The sequence below is a fragment of the Notolepis coatsorum genome (genome assembly GCF_963971535.1).
Source record: "Notolepis coatsorum genome assembly, chromosome: 7".
Taxonomy (NCBI): domain Eukaryota; kingdom Metazoa; phylum Chordata; class Actinopteri; order Aulopiformes; family Paralepididae; genus Notolepis; species Notolepis coatsorum.
Genome location: NC_140171.1, coordinates 140,703,259 through 140,720,509, shown reverse-complemented (window position 1 = coordinate 140,720,509; position 17,251 = coordinate 140,703,259). Strand labels below are relative to the sequence as shown.

Genomic DNA, 17,251 nt, shown 5'->3' with positions numbered 1-17,251 from the left:
GTTTTTCAGCCTAATGATGGCTTGCTTCACTGATAGTGACAGCTCTTTGGACCTCATATTGAGAGTTGACAGCAACAGATGCCAAATGCAAATACCACACTTGAAATGAACTCGGCAGCCAATTGTCCAATTAAAAAAGGGGAGGCACACACAAATTGTAATTCCTACACTGTTCACCTGATTTGGATGGAAATACCCTCAAATTAAAGCTGCACATCTTGATGGTTTAAGTTTAAGTTATTTATAGATTTGTTTACCCAGGGACATCCATTGTGGTGGTGTACAGAGCCAAAACGATGACAGTTGTGTTAATGTCCAAATATTTATGGACCCGACTGTACATGAAAATGCAATGCAAATGTTTCTGAAGACAACCATCCCAAGTTGGATGCAACTTTTTTTAGTTTGAGAAGAAATTAGATAAATCTAGCAGTACTAAGCAAGTTGTTGTAATGGTTACAGATTAGACCTTGAATAATTATTCTTAGAATGGTACTGTGGATTCTATTTGGGTAATGCATGATCTTAAATAACCTGCATCTCTTTTGTGAACAGATATAGAAAGCTAGCTCGTCTGAGGCATGCTGCTCTAGTCAGATAGATTGGCCACAAAACGCGAGGAGAGTTCTTAAAAAAGGCCTATGATGACCTTTAGGACAAGCGCTCAGCTCTCAGGCTTTGATCAATTTAATCTGTTAGAGGTAATAACGTTAAGTCATTACAAGTCAAAGGCAGGCGGAAACAAAACTTTGATGTTTATTCATTTCCTCTAGAGCAGACTTTTACAAGATGTTACAATAAAACACAAGATACTTGTGTCCGTGTGGCGGCACGGTGGTGTAGTGGTTAACGCTGTCGCCTCACAGCAGGAAGGTCCTGGGTTAGATTCCCTGCTTGGGGACCAGGGTACCCAGGTGTGTTATCTCCCGGGCCTTTCTGTGTGTAGTTTGCATGTTCTCCCCGTGCTCACAAGGGTCTCCCCTCCAGAAAAAGAGATAAACCCAATGGAAAAACATGCAGAACCGATCACTAACGCTGTCATGTCCCTGACGAAGATGGACAGGAGCACTTGGATTGCGCTGCCCATGTCTGCTCCTGGCTGCCCTTTGGGTGAAAGACGACGAGATGGGTCAAACGCAGAAAGCCATTTCATCGGCGACCCAATGCATGTTGTGTGCGTGTGTTCCTGTGTGTCGCCCATCTCGCATATGTGTGTGTGTTCATCTGCATGACAAATATAGACTTCTTCTTCTTCTTCTTCTTCTTCTTCTTCTTCTTCTTCTTCTTCTTCTAATGATAAGGATAAGTGCTCAATGAAGAAACGCAATCGCCTTGCCAAACATCTATTTAGGGTAAGGGGTGTAGGGGTAGGCAATAAGATACAAACCCAGTTTAGGGTAAGGGGTGTGGGTGCAGGAGGAAAAGTGTGAGCTCCAGGTATTGACAATGCTGATGCTAGGCCTACATACCCTACCACCCAACCCTCGACCTTCCAGACGGGGTGGAGGCACTGGCCTCATGACATCTCCTTCATGGGCTACAAATTAACACCACTCCCAGAACTGTCACTCTCCTCTCTCGAATATCATGCAGTATCCGTCTCTAATCCTTTCTATCTCACCATTGTTACACTATCGCCCTCCAGGTCCACTCGATCACTTCCCAGATGAGCTGGACATGCTTCTAAGCTCCTTACCGGAAGATGGTACCCCCCTCCTTCTAATGGGCGACTTCAACCTGCCTGACTCATCTCAGTCGGACACAGTGGTCGCCCTCCTACAATCCTTTGACCCGACTCTCACTGCCATGCCTCCCACCCACAAAGCAGGCAACTCCTTGGATCTCATATTTTCCCGTAACTCCAGCATCATTAACACCACGGTAACTCCCCTGCATGTAGGCCTGTCACGATAACACATTTTGCTGGGCGATTAATTGTCCCAGAAATTATTGCGATAAGTGATATTATTGCGGTTTTGAGAGAAATAATTTTTTTGAGAAATGTATTTCCCAAAAGTTTTCAATAATTTTTTTTTTTTACTAATATAATGATAATAGCATAATAATGCAAGGAAACCGTTTCAAAGTGCAATAAACCTTTATTTAACATTGGAAGACATTTTAAATATCCTAAATTACTACCTAACCAATCAGATATGAGGTAGCGTCAGAAGCAGAGTAACCTCGTTCCCAGTTTTATCTCCGTGAGAGCAATGATAAAACGAGCAGAGCAATGTGTGTGGACAAGAGGCAGGTTGCTACGTTTACTGTAGGAAGGGGCTTTTAGACCCATGTTTTTATTTTTTGCTTCAAAAAGAGGGACGTGGGACATTAGGTAAAATGGCTGTGCAGTATACAACCAAAAGCGGGACACCTGGTCACCCTAATTGTGGCTCGCGTTTGTTTACTGTGGCTCGCGGATTATGTGATGGGCAAGCTACTTGGAAAATGTAGTAAGCTACACTACCAGTTACTCTCGATTAAAATATAGCTCAACAATAATCAAATAAACACAAATATATACTATCTCTATTGGAATGGAGACTTTTCAGCACAGGATAAACTAGGGATGGGCAAAAAAAAACAGATCGATTGATCACATGATGTACTTGAGTACTCGTGGAGGAAAACGCTGTACAAAATAAACGTCTTTTCCGGTGTTTTAGACTTTGCTCTTTTATTTTGAAACCCACCGACCGGAAGTATTGTTGTTATTATCCTAGCAGAACCTATGAGCGGACAACTTGTGTCGTCCGGTTCTGTGTTTTTGAGCTAATGATAAAACAAATGTTGAGATTGTTGGTGAACAACTAACTTTAGGTTAGTTTTAACGTTAGCTACTAACGTTAGATGCAGCTACTACAGGCAATCAACGATGAGGAGGAAGCGTCATAGCATCAACGCTAGATCTTTAATCTTTATTTAGCAGTCCAGTTTCTCCGGGCAGTAGCGTATAGCGTTTGTTCACGCTACATCACTACTTGGGTCTAAAAATAGCTACACTACAAAGAACGCTACTTGGTTCAAAAGGAGCGACGCTACCATCACGCTACTGAGAAATGTAGTTAAGCTATGTAGCGTTGCTACTGCCCAACATACGCATGGTGCTCACAGGAGCTCCCGTGCTGTACTCTGTAGTAACGCCAGCGGCCCGCCTCCCCACACGGAGAGGTACTGGTTCCCGCCTCATTAAAACAAACACGCAAATAGCAATTAATTGCGCCCGTCAAAATCATTGCATTCATTTTCATTATTGCGCGATAAATTGATTTATTGCTTATTGCAACAGGCCTACCTGCATGTATCGGACCATTCCTTCTCACTAACTCTCATGCTTAACCGAAAGGCCTTCACCCCAACTCAAACCGTCTCACTCAGACGCAACCTGCCCTCCCTATCCCCCTCCACCCTCTCCTCTGACATACTATCCGCTCTACCTTTGAGTGACACTTTCTCTGCTCTGCCCAGAGATGGCAACCTCCACCCTCCTCTCAGCCCTCGCAACCTCCTTCGACAAGCTCCGTCCCCTCGTTGAGAAACCTGCCCACCATTCCCCACCCAGTCCATGGCTGACGGATGCAGTGAGAGAACAAAGACAGGTCCTGAGAGCGGCTGAGAGGAAGTATAGAAAGTCACGCCTCACTGCTGACATCGACACATATCACAACCTCTTGTTAACATTCTCCAAAACCATTACTAATGCCAAAGCTTCTTTCTTTCACCATAGGATCGAGGCCTCTGCCAAGAACCTTCGCAAACTGCATGCTACCATGTCCTCCCTCCTCAGCTAAATGACTAAATGTTAGGGGTGTAATGGTACGTGTATTCGTCCCGCAAATTTACGGTACGGCCGTCACGGTGCGGTACGCACAGCCATACGAAGAATACGCCTCACACCAGTCGCGCATGCAGGCACTCGCGGGTTCCGTGTCCGTGTGAGAACAGCGTGCGGCACACCGAGTCAGACTTCAGAGCGGGCGAAAGATCACAGCGTTTTCTTTCGTTTTCTTGTTCGCCCCAATAATGTCAACCAAATGAAACCAATGGAAAGACACACGCACATGTCGCCAACAAACACACTATTCTCCCCCGCCGGACTCTCAGGCACAGCTGATCAAATAAAAAAAAGAAACTTACATACTGAGCTCCTCTCCAGTTGAACTGCTACTGTGTTTCCAAATAATCCTCTGCCATTGTTGTAACATGTATTCAGCCTCGTGAAGTTAAATTCTCTCTAGAAGTGAAACTGAAATTTAGCAAGGATAAGTTGTTAAAGGGGCAGTAGGCAAGTGGATGCCTGAACACAGAATGACACCAGTATCACTGACTACCACGGCAAGCTTATAGAAAATTATTCTATTTAATAATTATAATTATAATAATTATCATAAATATATAATAATACTTATAAATGATTATAAATAAATAAATTATAAAAATTATAAATTAAATTAGAAATATATTTTTGTCTGTTGTACCGAAATCGTACCGAACCGTGACCCCAATACCGAGGTACGTACCGAACCGTGGCTTCTGTGTACCATTACACCCCTACTAAATGTAAACATGGCCCCCACAACCAAATGTGTAGATGGATAGGCAGCGAGAGCCAGCATATCACCAGGGTTATCAAGTGGGCACCTCCCTTCACTGGCGTTTTGTCAAGTTAGGCCCATGACACCTCGGGAAGGCTCAACATTTAGTTACAGTGTCCCAGAACCCCCCCCCCCCCCCCCTCCATGTTAGCTCCCCCTTTTCCCATGATATCCACATGCTGAACTTCCTTATGTTATCCTATGTCAAAAATAGAACATGAAACGGCAACAACAGAGAAGAAAAGGAATACTCTTACACTTTGTTTACGTTGGCCCCCAGCTGACATTATTTCTCCTCAACTAAATCCACTGACTGCCTTTCAATGCTTCTCCCAACATCTCATTTATTGCTTTTCGCAAACTCAGCCCACGAATCCTCCCCCAATAATGATAAATCCTATAAATCCTCTGCATCCTACTTCAAATATGATCTATTTTACTAGCTTTCTTTTTCTTGCCATTTATTATCATAGGGCTGTAGGTATTGTTTGAAATGTTACGATACCGGTGCCAATATAGATACCAAAGCGATACTTTTCTCTCTCGATACCTTACTTTGCCGAGTGAGCATTTTAACAAAATACGCCAAAACTTCGATCAAACCCTTAACTCTTAGTTGGTTGAACGCAATACACAGACATTCTACAAATATCATGATAAAAGGGGGTATTTTGTTCCCCATAGCTTTTTTTGTGTGACAATCTCTTAGATAGAGAATGCATCTTAAAGTAGTAATTAGGGATGCACCGATCCGATATTGCCCCCGATATGAGGGTATTGGAGAAAATGTTATTTTTTTTTGTATGCTTTATTCAATCAATTGTATTACAAAATATATATATATATATATATATATATATATATATATATATATATATATATATATATATATATATATATATATATATATACAGATGACAATAAAAAATTTTAAAGATGCATTGAAAGCAAAACTAAAAGGTTAAAGTGCCAGGGGACAAACTATGAAAAGTTATGTTTTAAAGGGGAACTATCTTATAAATGGCCTTTTTCGGTGTTTAGCATTGTTTCCTAGCTATGTGGACTTATATTAATAGGATCTATGTCTCTAATTCTCATATTGGCGCATTCTTCCAATTCTCCTCTCACAATATTCACCCTCACTGAACTGAGTCATTTGAAAATGTGCATATCTGTGATGTCAGAGATTTTCAGCTGCATAATAATGTGGCAGTTGATGTGGCAGTTGGCACCAGGCCACACAGTGGTTGGAGCCCAGCCTGAGTCAAAACGGCTTAAGATCTTGAGATAGAAAAATGCTGTTTTTGAGTACTTGATTAGAAATACAAAACAATGACATTTTTTTGAAAAAAAAAAAAACCTTACAGAGGTGTTCCATAGACTCACAGGAATTGTGTAAAAGTGGCCAAATAGTGAAAGAAATGGTAAAATAGTTCCCCTTTAAGTCAAGCCTGATGTTGCCTTGCACAAAAGAATGATCCCAGTATCAGCCTCAAAGTGAGGCACACAGGGAACAAAATAAGTACCAGCCAACCGCCAATGGCTGGTAAAAAATCTGCCTGGCTGGTAGTTTTTAAAATCTACCAGCCAAATGGCTGGTAAGTCAAAAAGTTAAGTTTGTTCCCTGAGAGCAGAGCTACACAGCAGTGCGCCTATTTTGCGAGCCGAAATAAGTCTGTGGTTTTTTCTTCTTCTCACAACGGGTCAAATGTATCTAACATGCATTGCATCGTCGCCATTCCTTTATGCCCACATCGCCCGAAATGAACGTTATGTTAGCGTAAGCTAACAAGCTAATCCTGATCAGCGGCAGAGCCATAGAGAACAGCAGACAGTGTGGACTGGGGAAAGGGAAATGGGGGGGGGGGGGGGGGGCACTCTCCCTTTCTCTGTGTGTGTGCATGCGTTTGGAAAGACGATGAAGTCACTAGTCAGGACTCAGGAGAGGAGTATATTGTAGTAAACTGAGGATTACTGAGGATGCACAGATAATGTTGATATTCAAATATAAAAAGGTTTCGAGAGGAGTGGAAGTTTGAAGACAGACTAGACTACAATATGATGCAGGGGTGGTGAGTTGAAACAGTGTGTGTGTGTCCGACCCCACTTCTATGTTTCAATAAATTATTTGCATTTAAAACTATTAACGCTGACTCATTCCTTCAGTCCACTCAAAATGATGCTAATATTCCTTATGTTGTTTATGATATTAATTGAAAATAGCATATGAGAGTATTATATAGTAATAATAACACATGGCGATATACTAAAAAGCAATTTTTTATTTTTGGCTGGTAAAAAAAATCTGCCTGGCTGGTCGTTTTTTAAATCTACCAGCCAAAAGGCTGGTAAGTCAAAAAGTTAATTTTGTTCCCTGGAGGCACACAGTTTATTAATTGAACAATGGGTATCGGATCGGTACTCGGTATTGGCCGATACCCAAGCCCAGGTATCGGCATCGGGACTGAAGAAGTTGGATCGGTGCATCCCTAGTAGTAATCCACAAGATCCTCATTTTTGTTTTGGCAATAGGCGGTATGATGATATTATCGTTAACGTATCGTGCGCGTGGCCATGATCATGGCTCTCTCGTGTCCCCGGTAACAGAACAATATTTAAGTCTAGGTAGAATCACTATTGTCCTAGATTAGTTGGTGATAGAGAGACATTTATTTATATGAAGATGTTCCGAGATCATTACTTTCAACTAAATAACTAAATTAAATAGTGACGGGTTGAAGTTGTGTACTTCTCAAAAGGAAAATAATTCAGGAGTACAGTTGAGTAAAACATCAAACATTTGTTTATTTTTCCAAAAATCATATCTTTCAGCATATTTTAATAATTTTTTTCTTATATTAAAATATATTTAGTTTAAATTTTTTAAATGATAGGCAAAGATAAGCACGTGCTTCAGCCTATTCCTTTTTTCGGTGGTTGATTTTGGATTTTGTGTGCGAGCTTGCCTTGAATATGTACATTTGTGATTTTTTTTCCCTTTTCCTTTTGTAAGTCCACACGGGTGTGTTTTTGATTAGTCTGTATACAAGACTTCATTCATTCAAATGACTTAATGCACAACTAAATCTACACATTGTATCTTGCCTGCTGCCTTCCCATGCAGAGCAGCAGAGTAGCGGCCACAACAACAGCAACAGAAACTAGGACAGTCTGTGTGTTTTGTGTTGGGAAGGGCAGGACAGTAGGACACAGTCAACAACGAGGCCGCAGCACGTGGATTCTGGGGCGGGAGAAACCCCTGATGTAATTAGGAAGCGGTCAATAGTGGCCTGTTTGTACATCACTGTTTCTCTCTGCGCAGAGAGCGCAGGGATACAAAGGTGAACTATAGCCATGAGAAACCTGCATTGCATGTACCGTTAGTATGGCACCAAAATGGAATAGGACATCTGGTAGCAAGAGTTCAAGTTCAAGTTTGTTTATTAGTTGTCACAATGAAATACATGTATTTTACTGTGAAATGCTTGGTTTTGTATGAGTCCCTGAGAGTGTGCTTCATACAGTAAAAAAGTTAGTAAAAAAGCAAGTAAAAGAGGAATATACAATACAATATACAATCTAAAGTACAGCCTAAGTACAATCTAAGTACAGTGAGTAAAGAGTGAGGTACAAATGCAGACAATGAGGTACAAAACTTTAAGGTAAGGTGCCAATGCAAATGAGGTATGAATGTAGTGCAAATCTCTTTAGTAAATAAATATAATGTAGTGTTAAAGTGTCTAAAGTGAGTGTTAACACATTGGACGCCAGACCCGAGATAAGTCGGGTTTACTCGCCGAACGTTGGGCGCCAAAGTCGAGAAAAGTCGGGTTTTCATCGCTATTTCTTTTATTCAATATTTCCATTCATAATCCATCCATCCAGCCTGATGTTATCATTGGGAATGTATCTGAGATCGCAAACGTCCAATACCGCCGCCTAAAGCCTTGCGGCCAGTATTGCACATCCTTGGAAACCCTCTGTCTCAGCCTGTACGTCGGTCTAAAAAGTCCGGTCCGGGTTTTCCTTCTCTGGCATGAGTAACGTTTATAACACATGGATTGGGGAGACTCGAGCACCGCCAGTTCATGTGTTTTGGTGGATTATCTTGGCAACACGATCAACATCAATACTTGGAATGGCGATCAGATAATTGGAATATTCTTTTTGCAGTACATCCAAGTCAAGCTATATGCCAGGGCTATTCAACTAAATTGTTCAGGGGGCCACATTGTCAGAAACCCAAGGGGCCAGGGGCCGGACTGCCACGGCGCCTCCCCGTGCTATGAATATATGTACACTTGACACAACACGCAACCACATTTTCACAACTTTTATTTAAAGGGGAACTATTTTACTATTTCTTTCACTATTTGGGCACTTTTACACAATTCCTGTGGGTTTATGGAACACCTCTGTAATATTTTTTTTTTTAATTCATTGTTTTGTATTTCTAATCAAGTACTCAAAAACACGTTTTGAGCCTGGGCTCCAACCACTGTGGGAACTGTGTGGAAACTCAGCTGATTATCATGCAGCAGTGTCTCTCTGACATCACAAATCAGCACATTTTCAGATGACTCAGTTCAGTGAGGGTGAATATTGTGAGAGGAGAATTGGAAGAATGCGCCAATATGAGAATTAGAGACATAGATCATATTAATATAAGTCCACATAGCTAGGAAACAATGCTAAACACTGAAAAAGGCCATTTATAAGATCCCCTTTAACTACATTGCAAAAGTAGTATACTTTTCAAAAAAAGTGCTTCATTTATGTGCAACAACTGCAACATCTCCTCTTCAACATTTCAATATAAAAATAAAATAAAAAACAAACAAGTGCATGATGTGCATATGAACATTCTAACATCAACACTTGAACAAAAAAACACATTTATAGTGCAGCTGAGCTTATGAAAAAGTGCTTCATGTCTGTGCAACAACAGCAAATCACAGCATCTTATTAGCACTTATTGTCGACTCTTAACTCTCAAACATCAGGGGGGTGGGGGGCAGACAGGCCTAGCCTACATACACACATCTAATGAGAGCGATTGCACTTCTTTGACTGGGCAATGGCAGAGAAAGAGGGTTCATAGGAAGTGAGGGCTACCCGCAAACAGTGATGCAAATGCTCATTTGTCAAGGAGGCATGGTTGCTTGTTTTAATGGCATTCATGTGAGAGAAACTGGATTCACAGGTGTATGTTGAGCCAAACATTGTTAGCACAGATATTGCCAGCGTTTTTATTTTGGGGAATGTCTTGACATGAATACACTTTATCCAAAATGTTGTGGTGGATTCATTCTCAAGTGCCTGCTTCAGAGCAGATGATGCTTGCATGTCAATTATTTCAAGTTGCAGGAGACCTTCATCAATGTGAAGTGATGCAAGGAACTCTTGTCCTTTTGTGGAAATAGCAGCTACATTGGCAAATGGGTTGCTCACAAAATGCATCAATTATCTGGACATGTCAAATTCATCAAATCAACTTGCAAAGTTTTCCCTCAATTTATCAATGAAATCTGTCATTAATTGAGTGACTTTTGGCTCAATTGTGCGTGTTAACGTTGACATAAAAAAAAAAAAAAAAAAAAAAAAAAAAAAATCATCATGTAATCTTTGGCGGGCCGGTCAGAATCATCCCGCGGGCCGGATCTGGCCCGCGGGCCGCCAGTTGAATAGCCCTGCTATATGCTATCAATCTTGCGTTGATCCAATAATTCCTTCCCCGCGATCGGAGCGTGTGTCTGTAATGTACTGTGTAATGTATTCCATTGGTGACAATCGAAGCATAGAGCCCCCCCCCCCCCTTTCATGCATTCATGATGAAACATAATACAGATAATCTACCGTTGATTTCAGATTTATTGTTGATCCAAGCGAGGAATGGCATGGTTCCTAGTGAAATGCACTAAAACGCTGTTTAGCTGCGTTTCCTGGGATTACACAGAATTACTCTAAAACTATACCCATATTCACCACGGTATAAAACGGGAATGTATGGATGAAAAAAGTATCCGTTTCTTGCATCTTGACCGGAAGAAACTCAATGACAATCGACTATATTATTAGATCCATAGCTATAATATTTAATATAGTTTTAGCACTGTGAACACCGGCATGTATCCCCATTCATTCATTCAGCGCTGGCACACACAGCCATACGCCCACAGCGACCTCTGGCGCTGAACTAGTCAATAAGGTGAGTGTTTGTTTAAAGTGCGTGTGTGCATGTGGATGTGTGTGCATGAGTGTAGATGATGGGTTGTTACAGAGTCATTGAGCATCCTGACGGCCTGGGGGGTTCCCACAGACATTTCTAAATGTATTTCAAGGACTTTCAAGTACTTTCCCAAGCACTATTTTTCTTTTAAATGCAGTTTTTTTTATAGAAAGAAATATAACAGATCCAAAATTGATGGTTTAAAACCAATTTCCAACAATTAGTTACACTTTAAATGGGAAAATTCTATTTCTTGATTCAGAACAATTTTATCATGGGTGAACAAAACTTTCAACTCGAATGGTCGATTTGAATTCCAAGGAATCTTTTAAGCACTTTGTTAAAAAAAGATTGGCTGTTTAAGGAATTCCAGGCCAAAATCCAGGCCAAAATCAAGCACTTTAAGCACATCAAGGACCTTGTGCGAACCCCGTGGGAGGCAACTAGCCTTTTATTTCAGTGTCTGCGTCTGAAGAGCCGAGCAACCAACTGTTCTCTAACAGTCTCTGGTCATTAACTCATTCAGCGCCAAACCCAAGATTTCTCGTGTTTCAAATCCAAGTGTTGAGCACCAAACCCGAGATATCTCGGGTTTAGTTTCATTTTCGTTTTTTTTCAATTTTATCATATACTAGGCACTCGCGCGGATTGGATCTGCAATGACAATTGAATCCCACCAGGTGGCAGTATCACCTACCTTATGAACATGCATGGGCCCCACAGCCCCCAAACAACCACAGCCCCCCACCCCCCAAACAACTAGGGACTTGACTAGTAGGTTGCGAGCAAGACGCGATCGCCTAGAGCAAACTATTGGATATTATGAAAAAGACTAAATGGCTGGGCGGCTGGGTGGCGTAGCGGAGATTGCACTTGTCACCAATGCAAGAGACTCCGGTCTCGACTCCCCGAGTCAGCGTTGCCTGCGGCTTTGGCCAGTCATCATACTATCTCAATTGACAGAGGTAGCGGGTGGAAAGTCGATGGGTGGGAATTGGACGTTGTGGATAGCGACTCCTACAGGTCGGTTGGTGCGCCTGTACAGCAGAGACAGGAAGTATCGGGGGCAGCGTGAGCCTCCCATGCGTTACTCCTCGCCACTGAGAGTCCGCGCTGTCTGGTGAAAAGATGCGACAGGCTGCCTCCTCATGTACCGGAGGGGACACGTGATGCAAGGCTTCTATTCTCACTACAGCCGGCCAGTGGGAGGCATAGTCTAGCAACGTTCAAGACAGGGGAGGGGAGAATTGAAGGGGAGAATTGGCGATACGAAAATTCGGATGGGAGAAAAATAGAAAAATAAGGAGAAAAAGTGGATCAAGAAAAAGACTACCGGTAAATGGATTATATGGATGATGATTATTGCGATAAGGTGCGTTTCCACCAGACTATGTTGGACTCAGCACTACTGGTAAAACGTAAAAAAAACTATAATCAAACCGACCAATGAGGAAACCTATTCGGCTCCGTCTATAGTCTGGCCCGAGCAGACTAGTAGATGAAGAAAACAGATGAGGGCTACCTACCGTTATATGTATTGATCCTGTTCTGATTCAAGACACTTGGACTCGAAGTGAGAAATGGAGTACCTCTAAAAGAAAGGTAACGTCTATTTTACGTCTACTTTACCGAAACCCCATCCTAAAACATGCGTTTGTATGATCGCAGCGTCTGAAGAAGACCCCCTTCCCTCCCCGGCTTTGTGAAGAAACATAACGTCGTGTTTACCTTTGACCTGGCAATAATATAGGTTTCAGGCGAGCAGCCGCAAGATTGGCGCTGCACAAAACACACTTTATCTCACAATCTAGAAAACCAGCCTGGATTATTTTGAAACGGGGCGATGTTTAGCGTGGTATAGCCTGTCAAATTAGCCATACTATTATCTCCATAGCTACAGTATAATATAGAATATACGATGGGTCCGCAAACATCGTGGAAATGGTCAATAACGCTGGTGCCAGGGAGTAAAGATGGGAAAACAGTGTGGCAGTCAATGAGTTAAGTAGTGTGATAAATTAAGACCCACTGTACCAAATTGACCAGACTTTTCATCTATGTTCTTGCTATATCTCCACTCTATTATACATAATGCTGCCAAAATATACCCCTGCTACCCTTCCAGATGAAAATGTGAATACACGGTATCTAAGAGTCAATGAATATAATACACAGCATCTAAGAGTCAATGAATATGATACACTACATGATATGCAGTGACATTTAAAAAAGCATTTCTGTTTTTGGTTCAAATAGTAGCTTCAATATTGTCATCCAAGTACAACAGAGCATCTGCTATTCTGGTTGTTTTGGGAGCATGGAGACAAACAGCGGAGTTCTTAACCTTTCTTACTGGGGTCGGCCCCTCCCCAAACAGCCTCGAGCTGATGGGAAAGGAGAACCGACTGCCATATTTGGCTGTCCTGCCTGTTCTTCTGGATCCAATGGGGAGTGTTTCAAGGGCCCTCTGTTTTAGAAAGTCCAGTTCCCCTTTTGCGACATTCATCATTAGTGACAGCTGCTTGTTATTGAGATACTTCTGTGGCCTTTTGGAGACGTTCTCCAGAACCAAGGTTAAAAAAGAATATATATATATTGTGTATATATATATTGTGTATATATATATTGTGTATATATATATATATATATATATAGTGTGTGTGTGTGTGTGTGTGTGTGTGTGTGTGTGTGTGTGTGTGTGTGTGTGTGTGTGCGTGTGTGTGTGTGTGTGCGTGTATATATACACACACATATAATATTTATTCTGCATGGCTTATTACTTATTCTATGGGACCATTTCCCCATCGCTTTTAAGACCGTGGGATGGCAACGTCCAGTTTTAGCCTTGTGCTACGTTATGGCTATGTAGAATCATCATTTAAATCACAACTGAAAACCCATCTATTTAAACTCGCATATTCACTATTTGTTTGTTTTGTTATTTTAACTTCACTGTTTTATACTTCCTGTTAGTTTTGTTTTTAACTTCGACTTTTAACTGCCTTGCTTTGTTTTTATGATCTGTAAGGGGACCTTGGGTGTCGTCGTGAAAGGCGCCACCAAATAAAATGTATTATTATTATTAGAATCTAAGTGTTTAGAAATTCTTTGTGCACGATATGGATAAATTCTATATATCAACATCTGTTTATGAGGCCTGTCAATCAAGACCAGGAAGTGTGTGTGACCCCGAATGGCAGTGAGAAAGCCCCCTTAGTCTCAGTGTGTGTGTGTGTGTGTGTGTGTGTGTGTGTGTGTGTGTGTGTGTGTGTGTGTGTCTGTGTGTGTGTCTCTGTGTGTGTGTGTGTCTGTGTGGGTGTGTCTGTGTCTCTGTGTGTGTGTGTGTGTCTGTGTCTCTGTGTGTGTCTCTGTGTGTGTCTCTGTGTGTGTGAGTGTGTGTGTGTGTGTGTGTGTGTGTGTGTGTGTGTCAGGGTTAGAAATTAAAAAAAAATTTCAAGGGCTTTTTTTGCCCCTCTTAATTGATTTTCGGGGACTTTTTTTAATATTTCGGGGGCACTGAATTTTTATGATAAACAGTAGGGGTGGGACGGTTCACAAAATGGACGGTTTGGTTCGTATCACGATTTTGGGGTCACGGTTTTCAGTTCGATATACGTTAATTTTTATTAAAAAAAATTTAACACTCAAATCTAAACATGCTTCTCATTTATTAAAAATAAAATAAAAGGTTTACAGTGTTTACAGCCTTAAATAATGTTTGGCACACAAAGACCGAACTGACTGAAAAATATAGGCTACATTTGTCAAAGTATTAACTTAGTGCAAACAAACAATATACGCTCAGCCAGCACTAGACTTTCCTTTCTTTAATTAATATAAACACACAAAAACAATGTCAACCATGTTTAAATTCCCTGATTGTCAGTTCTTAATGGAAAGATTCGTTTTCTGCTTGAAATTATTATGTTTCTGTCTACATTTATTTAGACTAACATTATTTAAATATTGAGTGCAACTGTGGTGGATTACGTAATTCGTGAGTTGGAACTATGGGTTGGCGCCGGGTCCCCACGGACATTTTAGCGTGTGGCACCTTCAGCTCCGGTAACGTTAGGAGGAGTTCATAACATCAACAAGCAGCGCGAAAGCGGCAATAGTCCCGGTTGGAGTTAGTAAAACACAGTTGTATGTTAGCCTTCTTGGATGTTGAATAAACGCCTATCATTGTCTTTAAACACCCCGCCTCTCAGACTCCCATTTCCTCCTCTGCTACAGTAGCTAGTAGCTACGGTGACATTTCATTGACTGTACAGTATTAGCTTGCGGGCTGCGTCGGGCTACCATAGTTAAAACGTGCATTGTGTTTACAAACTGCTAACGCTATGGCAAGATGTGTGTAGGCCTATGTAATGTTAATGGCTATGTTTTTAAAGTCGTAATGAAGATTGATTTATATTGTGCGTGCCATTTTTACACAAACTGACTAGCGGTCTGGCTGCAGTGCTGCTGCTGCTGCTGCCTGCAGCCAGTGCAGAACACCGGCTCCGCCAAATAATTTTTTTTATTTGCGCGTCATCTGAACCGTACGATACACAGACGCTCCATTACCGGATAAATATATATATATAATTAGTAAACTGTCGGGGGCATTAAGTGCCCCCCTTAACTGATTTTCGAGGGCATTTTGTCCATTTTCAAGGGCATTATGCCCCAAGCCCCTGTTAATTTCGAACCCTGGTGTGTGTGTGTGTGTGTGTGTGTGTGTGTGTGTGTGTGTGTGTGTGTGTGTGTGTGTGTGTGTGTGTGTGTGTGTGTGTGTGTGTGTGTGTGTGTGTGTGTGTGTGTGTGTGTGTGTGTGTGTGTGTGTGTGTGTGTGTGTGTGTGTGTGTGTGTGTGTGTGTGTGTGTGTGTGTGTGTGTGTGTGTGTGTGTGTGTGTGTGTGTGTGTGTGTGTGTGTGTGTGTGTGTGTGTGTGTGTGTGTGTGTGTGTGAGTGAGAGACTTACTGTGTTCCAAACTCCAGAGCTGGGGGCTGGAACCTTAGCGGCCTTCCGTTCTCCCGAGCGTATGGAGAAGAGCTGGTGGAATGAGAGAAGAATTAACTCAACAACGTTTATATATGTTATTTGATCGTTTTTCGATATTTCTTATTCATTATTCATCCGGTGACCTCGGCGTTACCATAGGAAATGAGTCTGAGATCGCCAAAGTGCAATAGCGGCCGCATCCAGCGAGGACGGCGGTATCGAGCACCCTTTGAAACCTTGTATCTTGGCCTGTGCAACGGTCAAATGTAACCAGGCTCACTTTTCTTTGTCTGGCGAATGGAGCGGTTATAACGATCGGATTGAGACGCGTCAAATGCTCCCGATGCATGGTGTGTGGTGGATTATGTGTGGTGGAAGATTAGCCGTATGCCGTTGGTGACGATCAAAGCATCAAAAAACGATCCCCCCGCTTTCATGATGAAACATAATACCTATGATATAGATTTGATTTGGGAATAATAGCGTGTACAGGCAAGAAACGGCAACGTTTATAGTAGAATTGACATATAAGCCTATTACTCAGCCTTTCAGGAATTACCCCAGACCACACTATAACGGTATAACACGGGAGCGTATGGATGGAAAAATTCATTCTTTTTCACATATTGAACGATAGATAGGTGATGTTAAATGGGCCATAGTATTGTATCCATAGCTATAATATAGAATATAGTTATAGCTCTACAAACAAGGTGACGCACTCCTATCTTTTAAAGCGTAGTAGTGCTAGAACAGGGCCCTGTCTAATCCCCGGCGGTCAATGAGTTAAGGATTGATCCTTGTACTCATGTCAACCTATAACCCTTTCACTACCACACTACCAAAAGGTTAACCCGTTCACTGTGACAATACAGAAGGGTTAACCCTTTCACTACCACACTATGGTTAACCCTTTCACTGCCACATGACAAAGGGTTAACCCTTTCACTACCGCACTACATATGGTTAACCATTTCACTGCCACACGACAAAGGGTTAACCCTTCACAACCACACTACAGAAGGTTAACCCTTTCACTGTCACACGACAAAGGGGTAACCCTTTCACAACCACACTACAGAATGTTAACCCTTTCACTACCACACTACAGAAGGTTAACCATTTCACTGCCACAAGACAAAGGGTTAACCCTTTCACTACCACACTACATACTGTTAACCCTTTCACAACCACACTACAGAAGGTTAACCCTTTCACTACCACACTACAGACAGTTAGTGAAAGGGTTAAAGCTTAAAAAATATGGCGAGGACGATGCGTCTTTCTCTCTGTTCTCTGGCCTTGGCACCTCCACTAAATACCACCAAACAATGGGATCGTGGCTCCGTTTAGCAAAAACAAAAATATTGCAATACCGCAAAGATAAAAGGATGGGAAAAGTTTGAGTGTCAGAGATGATGAATTAAGGACATAAAAAGGC

At 41.8% G+C, this 17,251-nt stretch overlaps 1 protein-coding gene across 2 annotated transcripts in view; it reads right to left on the bottom strand.

The window, feature by feature from the left end:
* tmem131l (transmembrane 131 like) overlaps positions 1 to 17,251 on the bottom strand; it is a 161,123-nt gene that overhangs the window by 99,271 nt on the left and 44,601 nt on the right. For both annotated transcript variants that reach the window (XM_084317960.1, XM_084317961.1), the window contains exon 4: positions 15,790 to 15,861. In XM_084317960.1, coding sequence (XP_084174086.1) covers positions 15,790 to 15,861 — 72 coding nt within the window. The remainder of the gene's footprint in view (positions 1 to 15,789; positions 15,862 to 17,251) is intronic.